Here is a 15,481-nt window from a genome sequence, read left to right on the forward strand (position 1 = left end):
CCTAACTATTCTATGATTTTATGATTCTAAATACAGCCACTTACTTTATTTACTAACAAAAGAAACAAAAGAAACATTATCTTCAAAACCAGTGAACTGATTTCCAAAGTTTTTAAACCAAACTTCTGACACACTATTAATCTGCTGAAAAGCAGAGTGTGAACTTTCAAGGTAGCTTCCTCTTTTGTGTAGCTTATGTCCATTTGTCGTTGCTGGCACATTGGATCTTTTTTCAAAAGCTCCCTTACTGAACAAATGCATAAAATATTTACTGCAATGAAATTCTGAGCTTTACGTGAAAATAATTCCTGGAATGTAAGCTCTAAAATACAACTTAACCAGAGACCATAAATGTCTCTAGCTATTTTTATAAAATTCTGATCAAGAACATGTTAAATAAGACAAATAATGCTGGTGTGAAGAGCTGCAAGGAAGGTAGTATTTGAAATACGTTTAAATGAAATGTTCATTTTTGAAAGCATGAAAAATATATCAGACCCAAGAAAATGGATTTAAATCTATGACCACGTTGCTGTGCATTCCAGCTGCTGATGCAAATCCACTGGCTGCAGTCCATTTAGACTGTCCCAAGTAGACAAAAATGTGTTGTAAGAATACACACTTTCCTGGTAGCATAGTTTGTTTTTGTAATAGATCAAGTGAAAGATGAAATGGCAGTTTCTAAAATGTGTGAAATGTGTATATAAAATACAAGGAATGGTTTATTCAACCCTTCACAAATCTTCACAAATCTTTTTACTCACTTATGCAGATAAAACAGGCATATGAAATCCCAGATCAGATAAAAACTGTACCCAAAATATCTTGCAGTAAATTAACTCTTTCCTTGAGAAAAAGTAAGGTCCAGGGTAAAGGATTCAAAACTTCTTGGCGCTTATTTTGTTGGAGTTGTTTGAACATTTTGAAGAAAATTGTGCATTCGTTTGAAAATAAGACATTCGCAAAACCTTTAGAGGTTTTACCAACATTTGGAATGATAATAGCCTCACTCTACTCTTATCACAGTAGTATCCAAACAGAACTGTACTTTTTCCCTTTCAGGAAGAAAGTAAAGAAAATATAATGAATATTGTTATTACAGTGAAAACCTATTCTGTAAGATAAGCTGCGTGACTTTCATTGTGTGAGATCTTTGTTTTGTCTATAAATCGTACCTAGTAAACTCTTACTGGAATCCAGAGTCAAAATCCAAAATGAAAATATCTGTTCTTAACAATAAAACAATGTATTTTCCTCGTGTCCTTTACACAGTAGCTCAGCTTAACAGGGTTTCAGCATTCTCCATGTGCAGTCTATTTAGAAGCTATTACATGAGATAAGTATTTACAGTGAGATCTTTAGATACCTATTGTGTAAAGACATAGAACTGGTGTGCTGCTGGCAATGGATATATTATCCAGTATGGGGCATGTGATCAGCTGATGATTAAAAAGAACTAAAATTCGCATGCACGGCATTCTTCCATAGAAAGGGGGAATATGCTATTGTTTGGATAATAATACCATATGAAAAGGTTAATCATTGTCTGACATTTGCACTGTATAATGAAAACATACTTGTGCTGAGGCTGTGAATTTCCTTGATTAGAAACTCTGTTTCCTGCTGGGATCTTCTCCAACACCAAGACATCTTGGTCATGTTCTTTGAGTCTTACTGTATTCGCTTCCACATCCTGCAATACAAGTTACTTTTAATAAAGTAATTACACCCAATTTGGCTGATTAGTTACTCTGAAAAAGTGCATGTCTTTCAAACACAAAAGACTCTGGGGTTTGTTCTTTTCCCCTGTATTTATCTATCTTTATTCTGATTTCTCATGGGCAGAATCAAGAGGGAAGACAAATGGTAAGTCTTAGCTCAGTAAACTGCCAGTGAACTTCATTTTCTACTACCAGATCATAGAAGAAAAAAAAAAAAAGAATATAATACCCATTCAAATAACACAGATGAAATAAATACGACCATGGACTACGATCTTCTTTCAAGTATCAACCAAAGCTCAACTAGCTAAATCAGGAGTCTCCATGGCCAACCCAACCTTACTGCCAATGAGATCCTCGTTCCCACTTGTACAATAAACACAATCTTATGTAATCTAGCACAGTACTCTCTCTGGACTCATTCTACTGCTGAAATACTGGGCATGTATACATACAAATACAGGATGATACTGTTCTTGGCTTCCTATACCATGAATAATCACAAACCAGCCTGTATTTACAGAATTACAGCTGGACATTGGAACACATTTGCCCTAATTTGTGTAACTGTAAAATTAGTCTGGGAATATCTTTCTAGAGCTATCTGATAGAGACAGCTGTGTATTTACCTGTAGCTTATTTAACTTGCCATTTGATTCTGCCTTGAATCTATTAAGGTACCAGACACTGACTTATCTGGGAGAACAGGTGATCTTGTTTAACTCAGTATTTGGATGGAAGATCGCCCAGAAATCCTGGTTGGAATAAGGAAAAACTGAGCACTTGGGACAATAGATTATTGTGGGATAGATTATTTTGTCCCATTTTCATGGCTTAGGTAGGAACAGAAAAAGAGGAAAGATTGTTAATATATTCTATACTTGATATTCCAAACTGTTGCACCTCTGTTCTGTAATTAGGGACACTTGAAACAAAGTTATCAGTATCAATATATCCATAGAAATATGACAGACTCTAGAAAAAATTGCAGTTTCTGATACCACACCGTTGGAGTGGCCCTTCCCACTCTTACCCTAAGGATCCTGTTAAAGTCCTCCTTGTCTACTCTCAAGAAGTGGCAGTTGTCTTCACGCAGAACAATGGATGCTGCTCTGGGAGCATCATTCACAAGTGCTAACTTGCCAAAATCATCTCCTTCATGTAGAGTACATACCACACCCTGCACAGAGCAAAACATTTATATGCAGAAACCCGTCATTACTCTGGATTCTATTGAAAGTCCTTGTACAAACACTGGACTTCACAATCAAATACCAAAACAAATCTATTTGGCAGGAAATCAACAGCCAAAATAATGACTAGGAAACAATACTTGATAGCTGGTTATTACTATTACTAAAGAAAGGCAAGAATAGAAAAGAATTGGCTTGTTCTCTGATATTACATTCAGCTTGAAGGACTCTTCTAGCCCTGCTGAAGTCAGAAAGTTGTTGAGTTGTTTGGTTTTTATTTAGAGAGGCCCTAAAAAAATAAGATCAAGTTTGCAGAAATAACATAAAACACCTCATCCTCAGCTGGTGCAAATCAGCAATGCTCCATTTACTACAGTTTATAGTAACAGAGGATTGCCCACCTAGTGATGTAAAAACACCAGCTAAATATGGGCTACTTAGGAATAGACTTAGCACCAGGGCCTCTATGCTAGATTTTGGTGAAATGCTTGGTGTTTAGAATGGAGGATTCTCAGTCATTGAATGAAAAAATCAGTATGGTTTTAAAGACACAAGGGATTCCTGTGCACCTAAATCCTACTTTTTGCCTTGGAAAATCTCTCATAAATGGGAAATTTAACAGAGATGCTTTTTAGTCTACAACTTAACTAAAATGAAGAACTGGCATATATTTCGGAGGGCTTCATCCAACCTGAGAATCACTAGTCACAAAGCAGTACTTTTGTCAAGACACCCCTGACAGGCTTGAGAAAAGTTAGTCATACATGTGCAAGAGAATATGGTGGTAAAGGGAGAGGGCAAAAACCCCCATGAGAAGGAAGTCTAGCAATTCACCAAATTCCAGACAATTACTTTGTCTAAAGATGCTGATGTAGTTCTGCTGAATTATATTCAGAAAGTGTGTAATACATCCCGAAATTACACAGTGATCAACTGGAAGTTTAGTCAGTGAAACCACTGCATCATTTCTTAACAAAATTACGTTCAATTTGTTTCTTCAGACAAGGCAATCTTCCTCTAAATTAAACTGTATTCCTTCAAAGTTTCCTTTTACAATTTCAATAATAAGAATCATGTAAAAAGGCTTCTTAAAAAAATACCTTGCCATAAATGACTACGTTTACTGATCCCTTCAGGATAATGTACCAAGAAGTACCTTCTTCTCCCTGATTAAATACTACAAGAGAGAGAAAAAGATTTTATGGTGAGAATATAGTTACTCAAAATATAAATGGATCGGATTCTGCACTCAGTAAAATTCAAGGTAACTCCATTGCATTTTAATGTCTACCTTGACAAAGGACATATACATAGTATGATTTTAAAAGCAATTGCCTTCAGATTTTAGAAAACTCCCCACACCCATATAGTAGTTACTTTATTACACTGATGTGAAAGTTGCATTTATAAGACAATTGCAACATATACTTTATCAATACATGTCAGGTTATCAATTATTAACCACATATGGATCCCACCAGCAGCATCATGTTCTAACCCAATTCTCTAGTGGCTACATTCATTTGCTAAAACTTCTCAGTAGAAACAGGTCTGAGTAATCTAACATTTTAAATCCTTTATTTTGTGCAGCAATTTTTTCTTTAATAAAAGGATAATATTAAAATACATTTTCAGTAAAGATTGGTACAACCCAAAATTCTAGATAAGAACACACCCAAATTGTGGGTGAGACACACATCCAGCCAAGGATATAGAATTAATTTTGGTACTGTCCCTGCAACTGGCAATGGAATAAGCCAACACCTATTACCCCAGCTTTTAAACACCGAGTGCTAATTAAGTTTGAAGAGTGCATCCAAGTTTTGCTCGTCATTTAAACATTAAGAATTTAAATGTTCGTGCCCCAGATAAGAAAGAAGATCTGACAGGGCTCCATGTACTTACAGACCGTTCCTGCTTTGGGATGTGACTCAAAAATGAGGACACCTGCTAATTCTCGCTTTACCTTAAAATAAGGAGAGAAAAAATACAGGTTTTATATGTATCTTATTCCTCCTGGTGAGAGAAAGTCACACAATATACCCCAGTTGCTATTTTCCTCCCTCTCCATCATTCAACACTCACTCAGATTCACACAGCCAGCAGTGGTCTGCTTCACTTGATGTTCTATTTCCTACTGATTTGCTTTACAGAACATGAGCATCTGCTTTACAGAACATGAGAATCTACATTTCTTGGTTCCAAATGGCTCAGACAAGGGCTGCTTTAAGGTCTCCACATCTTTCTTTATACACACATGTGAAACCATCACTAATGTTTAACATTAACATGATGGAACATTTCAAATGGTAACAGCAAATCTATTACAGAAGATGAGGCTCTGTGGTACTCCAGTTCTCCCCTGAGAAATCAGTACCCTTCCCCTTACTGACCTAAGTCTGGCCACTTCTGCTGTGTAGAGCTATGAGGCACAGCCATCTGGACCTACTAAGGCCCCTCTCCACCTGACAGCTTCCCAGACAAAATGTCCACCTTACTACCTCTTCCAGGACTAGAGAATGTGACACTGCCCTTGGTGTCAGGCTGCTCCTCATCGTGTTTGTATTGCTCTGCTGTGCTTAGCTCTTACTCTTACTTACCTCTAGTGAGACACTGTTTACCACCAATTTTTCTCACTGTAAACACTATTAGTGTTACTTTCACAAAATAACAGCCGCACTGGGAACCTCATATTATCCTGAGTTTTCCTGTGTGCTGTATGTCTCCCTTCATACTTGAAGGCCAATTTCCAAGCAGTGGGATTCTTGTTTTCATAAAATGTCAGCTGGTGACAATCCATGTTTCAGAGGTACTACCGTGTAACTTAACTGTGCCAAATACAGATCGAAAGCTGGCTCCAACATATATTTAGTAGTGGTATTTTCACACCATTTTCCCAACTGTTTAAATTGGAAAAATTTTTAGGCTATGAAGAAAAAATTGGGGAGGAACTCTCAAATCCTGGACACAATCCAGATGAGAGTCTGGTGGCTGCATTTCTTCAGATGGGTGGACAAATTTAGGCTCTGATGTCCTAAAGACACCCACCAAACCTTTGCACAGACACCAAGCAAATACATACCACACCGGCCACCTCTCCCAGAACTCTTTCCTGACAGCCAGTGCAAAGCACTCCCTGCCTGCAGTCTAGAGAAGAGGGATAAATAAGGTGTTTGTAGTACACTCACCAGTGAACACACCCACAAGCCTGTGATTTCTGTAATAATCAGCTCACCAAACTCACTTATAACTTCTGCCTGAAGGCAATGACACTTTGATAAAGACTGGAAATAGAACTTCATCAGCACTGTTCTGCATATTGTAGAGAGCATTCCTATCCATGTACATCCTCATATCTTCTCAGTTGTTTCAGTCATTTGCCTCTGCAGTGAAAGAATCCTCTTGAAGAAGCCAAGAATTTGATTTGTTTTTAGCACTGAATTATGTAACCATTTTTCATTCATACATTAACTTTACAGGCTTCTCTAGCAGGGATTAGTTCACCACCGCGTGCCTTGAGTTTTATCCGTTTTGCTTCCTGCTGCTTGTTTCATATCTAGAAAACTTATTACTTTAGGAATTATGCCTTGCTTAAAATTAATAAGCATTTCATTTGCTTTCAAGTTGATTGACCATTAATCTTCTGGTTCACAGGAGCAATGCTGCCTGTTGCTCCTCTGAAGTTTTCCTCTAAGCTAGTCATGGTTTCTGTCCTCTGCTTTAGTTCATGCTGCACTGTAAAAGGCTGACATTTCTAAAGTGTTACTAAAAGCATGGAATCAACTGCACGTCTTCAAAATGCCATGTATTTCTTGCAGCCTGTGTCATTTACCATACTTGTTATATATGCCACTTGCTGTGGATTCTGACCTTGAGTCTGAACTTCTTCTGAGCTGGAAATATTTTGTGGTTTGGACTTTTTTTGGTTTGGGTTCTGCTGTAGTGTCAAGAGTGTTCTCCACTCCCTCTCACTATCTGTCTAACCTGGGTTGTTTCTTCTGTTTGATTTGAAAAGGGTGATTTCTGGATCTTACAGAAGTCTTTCTTTAAACACTTTTTTCCTGCATCCCAGAGATGCTTAAGGAGTTTGGCTGGCTGTTCCCTCTTAGTTCAGTTACGAACTCTGGGTGAATATTCTTTTTAAAAAGGTTAGTGACATGTTTGCATGGCATACTATCTTCCTGTAATGCAGCTTCGTTATTAGCTGCATCTATCCCAAGTTAGCTGAGAATTACTGAAAATATCAAGAGCTTCCAAAGAAGCTATTGTCAAATATAAATTTACTTTCTGACTAGCTTCCTTCTTCTGAAAGAATCCATGCCTTGCTGCGACCAAGTAAAGTGCTATTCAGCTTGTTTCTGTCACCTATACAGTGTGCCAGTGATGGTAAGACTTTATGAACAGTTGTATTCTCTCCTCCAGGTATTTTCTCCATTTCATTTATTCTTGGTTCTCTGCACTGTTCTTGCCCACTCAGAGAGAAGGTGTCTGATGAGGTTTCCTTCACTCAATGACCAAACTCCAACCAGCCCGCACTGTAGAGTGCACCTTCCTGTACTCTGTAATTCCTCCCACCTAAGTGGTTCTTACAGTTCAGAAACCAGACATCTTTCTGCAAAATTCAGCAGTGCCATAGTCCCAGGTGCCAGGTCAGCTTCAATGCATCTTAATTTAAACTCATATATGGATCCAGATGGAGGCACCTGTGCCAAGTGAGTGATATAGGGGCTGAGCAGAAACACATGAAGAGAATTACATCTGATATCCAAAAGCCGACCTATATCTGCCTAGTGCTTGGGTGGTCCTCACAGGTGGGAATAACTACTTTGCACGGAAAGTATAAATTGAAAGGGTTATAGGTACAACAATTCTAATAAAGCACCAGAAATCAGAATTCAATCTTCCTGTTGGTGAGAAGGTACATTTTTAAAAATACTTACTGTGGTAGAAAGATGAGATAAGGCCTTAATGTGAAGAAGTTCTTCATATATAAATTCTAAGTCATCTACAGTTCTCTGGCCAGGCCTGTAGAGAGAAGAGAAAAAGAACAGCAAAATGCAATAAATTCCCAAAATAAATGCTTCAGAGAAGTACAAATCAACACAAAATGCTGTCGTACTGTCTACTGAAGGGTACCTCCTTACTAAACAGGGACTGAAGGATGGTCCTGGCTGGAGGACTGAAACACACAAAGGATCGAAGTGCTATGAAACCACCTGAATGACACTGAGCAGCAGCCATGGCAATCACCTTAGAGAGATCCTGATTAGCAGCTTTCCTGATGAAATCGAGTGTTCTATATGTAAAATGGTCACATAAATGAGAAATGGTACATAAAACTGTTGCTTTCAAAAGGGCTCCTGAGTGTGGGACCTGCACTATTTGTCAGATGTGGCACTAATTAGTTGTAGCAAACAGTCAATAGTAGTGGTTGTAAGGGAGTGTGTGAATGTTTGCTGAACAAATTGGAAACAGAAGCAGTGCATCTTGGAGGACAGTAAATGACTGCCACAGAGTTAATCCTGAGTGCTGTTGTTTAGCCACAAAGGTAAATAAGAACCACTCAGTAGTTTCAATTTCTCCCACTGAAAAATACAAGAAGCTGTCATTAATAAAAAGTGCTTGTTGATGAAGGAATAATCACCCTATAGCACCATGTGAAATGAGGCTGGCATCATGACTGAAATAACTGCATTTCTGTGGTCTACACACTGGAAGATTTTCTGATTGCTAAAAAAGGACACAAACACTCTGAGGACTGCAGCATATCAGAGATGCTTTTAGGATCTAATAAACAGTACCCATGAGAAGGAGTTGTAGGAGCTTGTAACTCCTAATCTTTTTCCCCCACAAAAGATTCACTTCAGTACAATTTTATTTTCTAAAAGGATGAATTCTCCTATGATATAATTTCAGACATTGCATTGAAGTTACACACACACACAGAAAAAAATCCTTTAAAGCATTACCCCAAGTTACTTTTACAGGATTAAATCCTTTCAAACAATGTTTTCATAAAATCACAGAATGGTTTGGGTTGGAAGGGACCTCAGAGATCATCTGGTTCCAACTCCCCTGCCATGGGAAGGGACACCTTCCACTAGGCCAGGTTGCTGAAAGCCCTGTCCAATCTGGCCTTGAACATTACCAGGGATGGGGCAGCCACTCCAGTGCCTCACCATCCTCATAGTGAAGAATTTCTTCCTTATATCTAATCTAAATCTACCTTTTCCCAGCTTTGCACAAGTCCAGGTAGATGACGTGAATTGCTCTTGCCTTATCCACCAATGCAGTGGCCCCATCATAGAAGGCCACAATATTAGTCAGGCATGATTTGCTCTTAGTGAAGCCGTGCTATCACCCATCACATCCTCATCTTCCATGTGCCTTAGCACAGTTTCCAGAATGATCTGCCCCATGATACTGCCAGGCACAGAGGTAAGACTGACTAGCCTGTAGTTTCCTGGGTTTTCTTTTTTTTCCTTTTTAAAACTGGGGGTTATGTTTTCCCTTTACCAGACAGTGGGATTTTAGGTTTGTGAAAAGCAGAATATAAGTAATTAATTCAAGTCCAAGAACAGAAGAAAAGAGCAAACTAGTCACGAGAAGGGAGAGAGGTTAAATTTAAGATGTGAGGAAATGGCATAAAGGAAGTTAGTCAGGGGCAGGAGTTTCAAAGGGGAAAGTTTACATGCTCACATTAAGAACAGGATAGCGTGCAGTTCTGAAACCCACTATCTGCAATGTGTGGTGTCAAAAGAGTTAACAGTTGAATCTTCAGACAGCCCTAAAATAAACACCACGATGAACCTTTCCAACAGAAGTTTTCCTCCTAAAATGTCAATATTACAGAAGATTCTAACATCTAGAGGATCAGGAAAGTCATATAAAGACTGCTCTACAGGCTTTCTGCCTAATCACCTCTTGATTCACAAGTCTGTCTAAATCATGTGTGAGATAGAAAGAGTACCGAGGAATCGTCTGACTCTGGAGTTATACCAAATCTTTTTACAAAATAAGTTTGATGGAGACTTCTTTTGGATGAAAGAAGTACTGAAGAAGTCATAGAAAACATTAAGGAAAACTGACTTTTTTTTTTGCTAAGCAAGCTATGTTCTTCATCTGTTCTTCACTTACGAATGACATGCAGTTGTTATTACCCAGATTAAAGACCAATTTAGACATTGGATTATTCTTTTCCAATACAGAATGAAATACACTGTTAAGGGAGAAACAGAAACTGGTTTGGTACTGCTATGCCCTCTAGTGACTCGAAATACTCTTTACTGTTTGTAAATCTGGCTTAAAATGATAAGGCTGCCACTCCTGGTGATTTATGTGGGGCAGTAGCAGCTTAATTACATATAGAAGAAAGCTAAGCCAGTACTAGCTACCTTTCACTGAAGATTAAGAAACACAAGGTAAGGATCTAAAAAAACACTCCCCATAGGAAATAACTTTAATTTTACTACATGCTTGCAAAACCAGCGTCTTAGAAAACAGAAAACATAGTGTAACAAATTAACAAATTTCTGCCTTCAATTAAAATATAAAAGGGTGATGTCTTACTACATCAGATCACTATCATGACAAAAAGATACACTCGTCTTTCAATATGTCCATTTGCCTCCTGTGTTAGCACACTGGGAGGACTGACAGTCTGTAGTGGATGTACCCAGTCTTTACTTCTGCTCCTGCAGATGTCACGTGGAGACATATTAGGCATCACTGCTTCTGTAAAACCTGTGTGGTGCCCCACTGATGTTGATTTGTAGGATCCTGCTGTGTAAAGACCTAGTTTCTGCAGGGGACTCATTCTAATAGCAATAGCTGGTTACAGACAGGATAATAAATGGAATAGGTAGAGAACAAGGCTACACACTAATGGACAGGAGAACTCAGATGATATTAAGTGATCAATAAAAACTGTTCAGTGTTTGGAGAATTTATCAAGGTCAGAGACACTGAGCTTCTCTGTGACTAGGACGTTGACAATAACATAGTACTTTGCCACTGATAAACCATGTACATACAAGCAATATCATTGATTAATTTTATTACACAGCTAACCAGAAAATTCTCAGATAGTAAGAACAAGGGAGAAGATCAGAGACCCCATAACATCATGATTATACATCAAATAAGCATGCATTTCCAGAGTGCAAATTTTGTTTTCAAACACCATAAAGAATACATAACAGACATGAATTTCCCACTACCTGTGTCTGAGTGTGAATGAACACAGTCTAGCACGGAAGCTAGTTACGTAATCTTTGTACTTGCATCAGTGCTCCTTGATTAACTTCAGAAATACCATTTACCACGTATAATACCCACAAATATTAGTGAACTCATGTGTGTAAAGATAATCTATGTTTCCTGTCCTAGGAGTAACACTTGGTTTATTAAATGTCATTGGCAGGAAACTCCACCAAGGATTACGGAACTTAGTACAGTCTTTATGAATAAATCCAGTGTGGTTCTTACTACTAACAGATGTGTGGAACATCTAAATAAAAAGATTTAAGAACAAGAGAATAAATGTATCTTGCTTAATTTTTAGAAGACCTTCAAGTAGTGATAGATTCTTAGCAATAATTAAATTGCTATTTTATTACATATATATTTTGAGCTGTTTACCATGTTTAGATTTGTTTTCACTTCCTCTCCCTAGCATCCTGACAAGCTTACTTCTGGAAGTGACACTAAAATCTGATTACTGATCACATGTCGAATCAAACACTTTCTACTAAGAAAAAATTTTTCTACTAAGAAAAAATTCTGCTGAGTGAAGTCATCAAGAATATATGAGATTTATTATTTCAGTCATACTGCTAATTTACTGTAACCTAGACTATTAAAAAAGAATATAATCCATAACATCATCTGAGTTAAATACTGTTGTCTGAGGAATATCATTCCCCCTTTAATCATTCCTGTTATTATTGTGTTTAGCTTTGTATTATAGCATCCTATTTAATTAGGGCTTACCATCAAGTTAGCTGTATCTGAACACCATTAAAATAAGATAAAAATAACTAGAAAAAATATTTTCAGGATGTATTTTCATACTGAAGGATTGAAAAACTTGTATGGAATAGCTTTGTTAGTTCTACAATATTTTTTTCAGGGACTTGCTCAAGGTCTGCACCTGTGCTCCAGCCATTATAAGGAGCAGAGAGCTGTTTGCTACTTCACAAAAAGCTATTTTCACATTCAGTGTATGTGTTTCCAAAGAAAAAAAAGACACCCAATAGCAACAAGAGCCTGCCAAAAATTTCCCTGAGCTCTATTCTGTTTTTTAAACTATAGAACATTCTTTCATAGTTTGACAGTTAAAATGCTGCAGTTAATGTAATAAACAGAGAATTTTTTAAGTCGGCTGTCAAAACAAGTGACACTTTTTGCTAGAGATTTTCAGATTTTGAACAATAGAAAGTACCTTTCAAAGCAACAGCTTCATTATACAATCAAATTCTCAAAGTAATCTTCTCATCAAAGAATATTGTCTTATTTCTTTCAGGGTAATTATCTGAGTTCTGCAACCTCTCTGGAAATGGTGACTATTATAAAATGCAGTTGTGCTCGTTTGAAAATTGTGGGTCCTGCTCAGGTCAGGTGAAGCCCTGACAATTTCATGAACTTTTGGCAGCTTTAACAGTGTCTAGTCAAAACTAGCAGGACTCTGAGGATTCATGGAGATTTTAACAGCTTTGATACAGCTTAATCCAGGGTGGATTTCCAACTAACAAAATACATAACGCATATAAACTGAATACTACAACAGTAGTTGATATGGTGCCTGACAGTACAAGCTTGCTTCCATGAGCAAAGGGCAGCAAAAATAAGCACTTTCAGGGACAGGGACAGGGAAGGATGTCAGATGGCTGTCAGTCTTGAGAAAACCTCTTTCCCCTCACTATATTGCATGAAAAATCTCCTATGAATATTCTTTCAGATGATACTGTGCAAGTGACGATACAGAGGGGAGAACAGTACTTTCCACAGCATCATTCCAGCCTTTCATCTCTCTACAAGCAGTGTGGCTGATAATCAACATTGATCCTGCCAGGGTGTCGTGGTTCAAGCCCAGCCGGCAACTTGGAACCACGCAGCCGCTCGCTCACTCCCCCCCCTTTTCCTTCCTCCCCCCGCTCCCAGAGGGATGGGGAGGAGAATCGAAGGAATGTAACTCCCACGAGTTGAGATAACAGCTCTCCAGTAACTAAGGTATAATACAAACCACTACTGCTACCAATAATAATGATAAGAGGAATAACAAGGGAAAAGGACACAACCGCTCACCACCCGCCGACCGATACCCAGCCCGACCCGAGCAGCGATCTGGGCCTTCCGGGTAACTCCCCCCAGTTTATATACTGGGCATGACGTGCTGTGGTATGGAATACCCCTTTGGCCAGTTTGGGTCAGGTGTCCTGTCTCTGCTTCCTCCCGGCTTCCCCTCCTCTCTGGCAAAGCATGAGACTGAGAAAGTCCTTGGTCAGAGTAAACATTACTTAGCAACAACTAAAAACATCGGTGTTATCAGCATTGTTCCCAGACTGAAAGTCAAAAACACAGCACTGCACCAGCTACTAAGAAGGAGAAAAAATGACTGCTGTAGCTGAACCCAGGACACAGGGTACACTTAACACTAGCTGTACTGGAAGTCAAGATGGAAAGCAAGTGTAGTTGGCAGCCAAAATTCACGATAACCTAAAAGGGCAATTCTCCAAAAGGCAACCTGCTCAGTCAGCCTGAGACGAAGGAGGTAGCGCACAGGTAAAGGGTCACAGCGCACACAGCACTGCTCACAGTCTCCTAACGACCAGTGTCTGTCTTCTCGTGGGTCCAAGAAGTCCTTTTTCACTCCTCAGTGGAGAATGAACAAGACATCTCTGTGAGAAGAAAACACCACACTTCCCTAACACCGTAAGCATTTATGGAAGCACCACACTCCCAGTCTGGTTTGTCTATGTATTTTGTGTGACATAGAGTGAGTAGTCCTTCGGTTGTGTTTGACTAGACCTCTAATAAAGAGAGGAAAGAGAATTTATACTTTCAAAACTATTGCTGCACAGCAGTGTTACTTATTTTTATAAGCACAAATATCTGATGACAATCTTTGAAATTCAGAGCTTTTAGCATTGTGACCGTATAGTGACAGTTTTTGGAAAAGTGCCATCTAAATGAGCTTATGATCTAAACAGACAACACAGGAACAAGAATGAAGCATGGAAAGGATATAGAGGGAAACAGAACAGGGCAAGAAATTGTGTTAAGTGGATTCAAAATATTTTTAGTATAAAAAATGTTCTCACACTGGAGGCAGGGTTCACTCCTATCCCACAGCAAAGACAAACTTTACCAGGGGCCTCAAAGAAGCAGGGTCCAGCTTTGTGCATTTATCTTTCTTGAACTGACCCTTAAAAGTAAGTCTTTAGTGAAGGTGAGCTTAAGTAATTAATCATTCTCAGTGTGCTTAATTAGCAATAAAATATGTCTTCAGTGGCCTCTAAACGCTACCTGCATAATGAAAAGGTTGCCTTCAACAACAAAACCAAAGGGACAAACAGAATTTATGCCGATTGCTTTGAAGTCACTATAAAGTTCCCTGTAAAAAAGGCCTTTAGCACAGTTTTTAGTGCAACCAGAACATATTGCAAGAATGGTTAGCCAACCGATGAGAGGACATGATCTCATAGCTATGAAAAGGTTAGTCTGGCATCCTCTGTGGCCTAGGTACAGAAAGCATTTATTTTATTTTATTTTTTAATGTATTTATTTTATAACAATATAAACAGATAAATAAACCCACAGAGCCACACTGCACTCCTTGCTAGCAAACTACAACAGGCCAAGTCCACCCTATCTTAATTCAGTAAAGTTCTACCAAGGATGAATCTAATTAATGGCTGCCACTGACAACTGTAATTGAAGGATACTTGCTATGCTGCCATCCTACCACTCTCAGTAAGTGAAAGCAGCATAGTTACTTGAATGGCATGTCCACACAGGAAGTACTCATGGAGCAGGACTCTTCTATTACCTGCAACTTACTTCTGGGGACACTCAGAAATTAAATAAAAGCTCATAGTGCAGCATTTTCTTCAAGGTGAGTATAATGGCATTCATGGCCTTTGATGGTTATTCTAAATACACAGTTCAACTTACAAGCATTAATAAGGGCTGGAAATTACTTAATATGGACTTAAAAACTTCAGAGGTGAGCAAACTGCCACTGAAGTGAAATAACTGGCCAAAGAATGCCTGTTAATAAGCGTAGATTTCTCGTTTCACAAGGAAAGCCCATGTATAATATAAATTCATTAATCTCCTTACGGTTTTCTGAGAATCATCCTCATATGAGCATCTGGCCCAATCTGAGACAGAAGCAGCATAGTGTCCTGTAGCTCCTCATCACACTCCTTTTTCTCTTCCTCAGTCGGCAAAGGTGCATCTTCATGCTCATCATCCAAAAACCGATAAAATAAGTATTTGTCTTGAAAGTGGTGCTCCTGATCCACTGAAACAACATAATACATCAAACACTAAGCTCTCCTCATG

General features: G+C 38.5%; 1 protein-coding gene across 1 annotated transcript in view; it reads right to left on the bottom strand.

Annotated features, from left to right (window-relative positions):
• Nucleotides 1-1,577: 1,577 nt before the first annotated feature.
• LOC104410131 (rap guanine nucleotide exchange factor 4-like) overlaps nt 1,578-15,481 on the bottom strand; it is a gene marked incomplete at its 3' end in the record, with an annotated part of 41,453 nt that continues 27,549 nt past the window's right edge. The window contains exons 7-12 of the mRNA XM_010020210.1: nt 15,257-15,440; nt 7,855-7,939; nt 4,820-4,880; nt 4,015-4,091; nt 2,755-2,901; nt 1,578-1,693 (exon numbers count right to left, since the gene is read on the bottom strand). Of these exons, the coding sequence (XP_010018512.1) occupies nt 1,578-1,693; nt 2,755-2,901; nt 4,015-4,091; nt 4,820-4,880; nt 7,855-7,939; nt 15,257-15,440 (670 nt within the window). The remainder of the gene's footprint in view (nt 1,694-2,754; nt 2,902-4,014; nt 4,092-4,819; nt 4,881-7,854; nt 7,940-15,256; nt 15,441-15,481) is intronic.

The sequence above is a fragment of the Nestor notabilis genome, unplaced genomic scaffold (genome assembly GCF_000696875.1).
Source record: "Nestor notabilis isolate BGI_N333 unplaced genomic scaffold, ASM69687v1 scaffold30348, whole genome shotgun sequence".
Lineage (NCBI taxonomy): Eukaryota > Metazoa > Chordata > Aves > Psittaciformes > Psittacidae > Nestor > Nestor notabilis.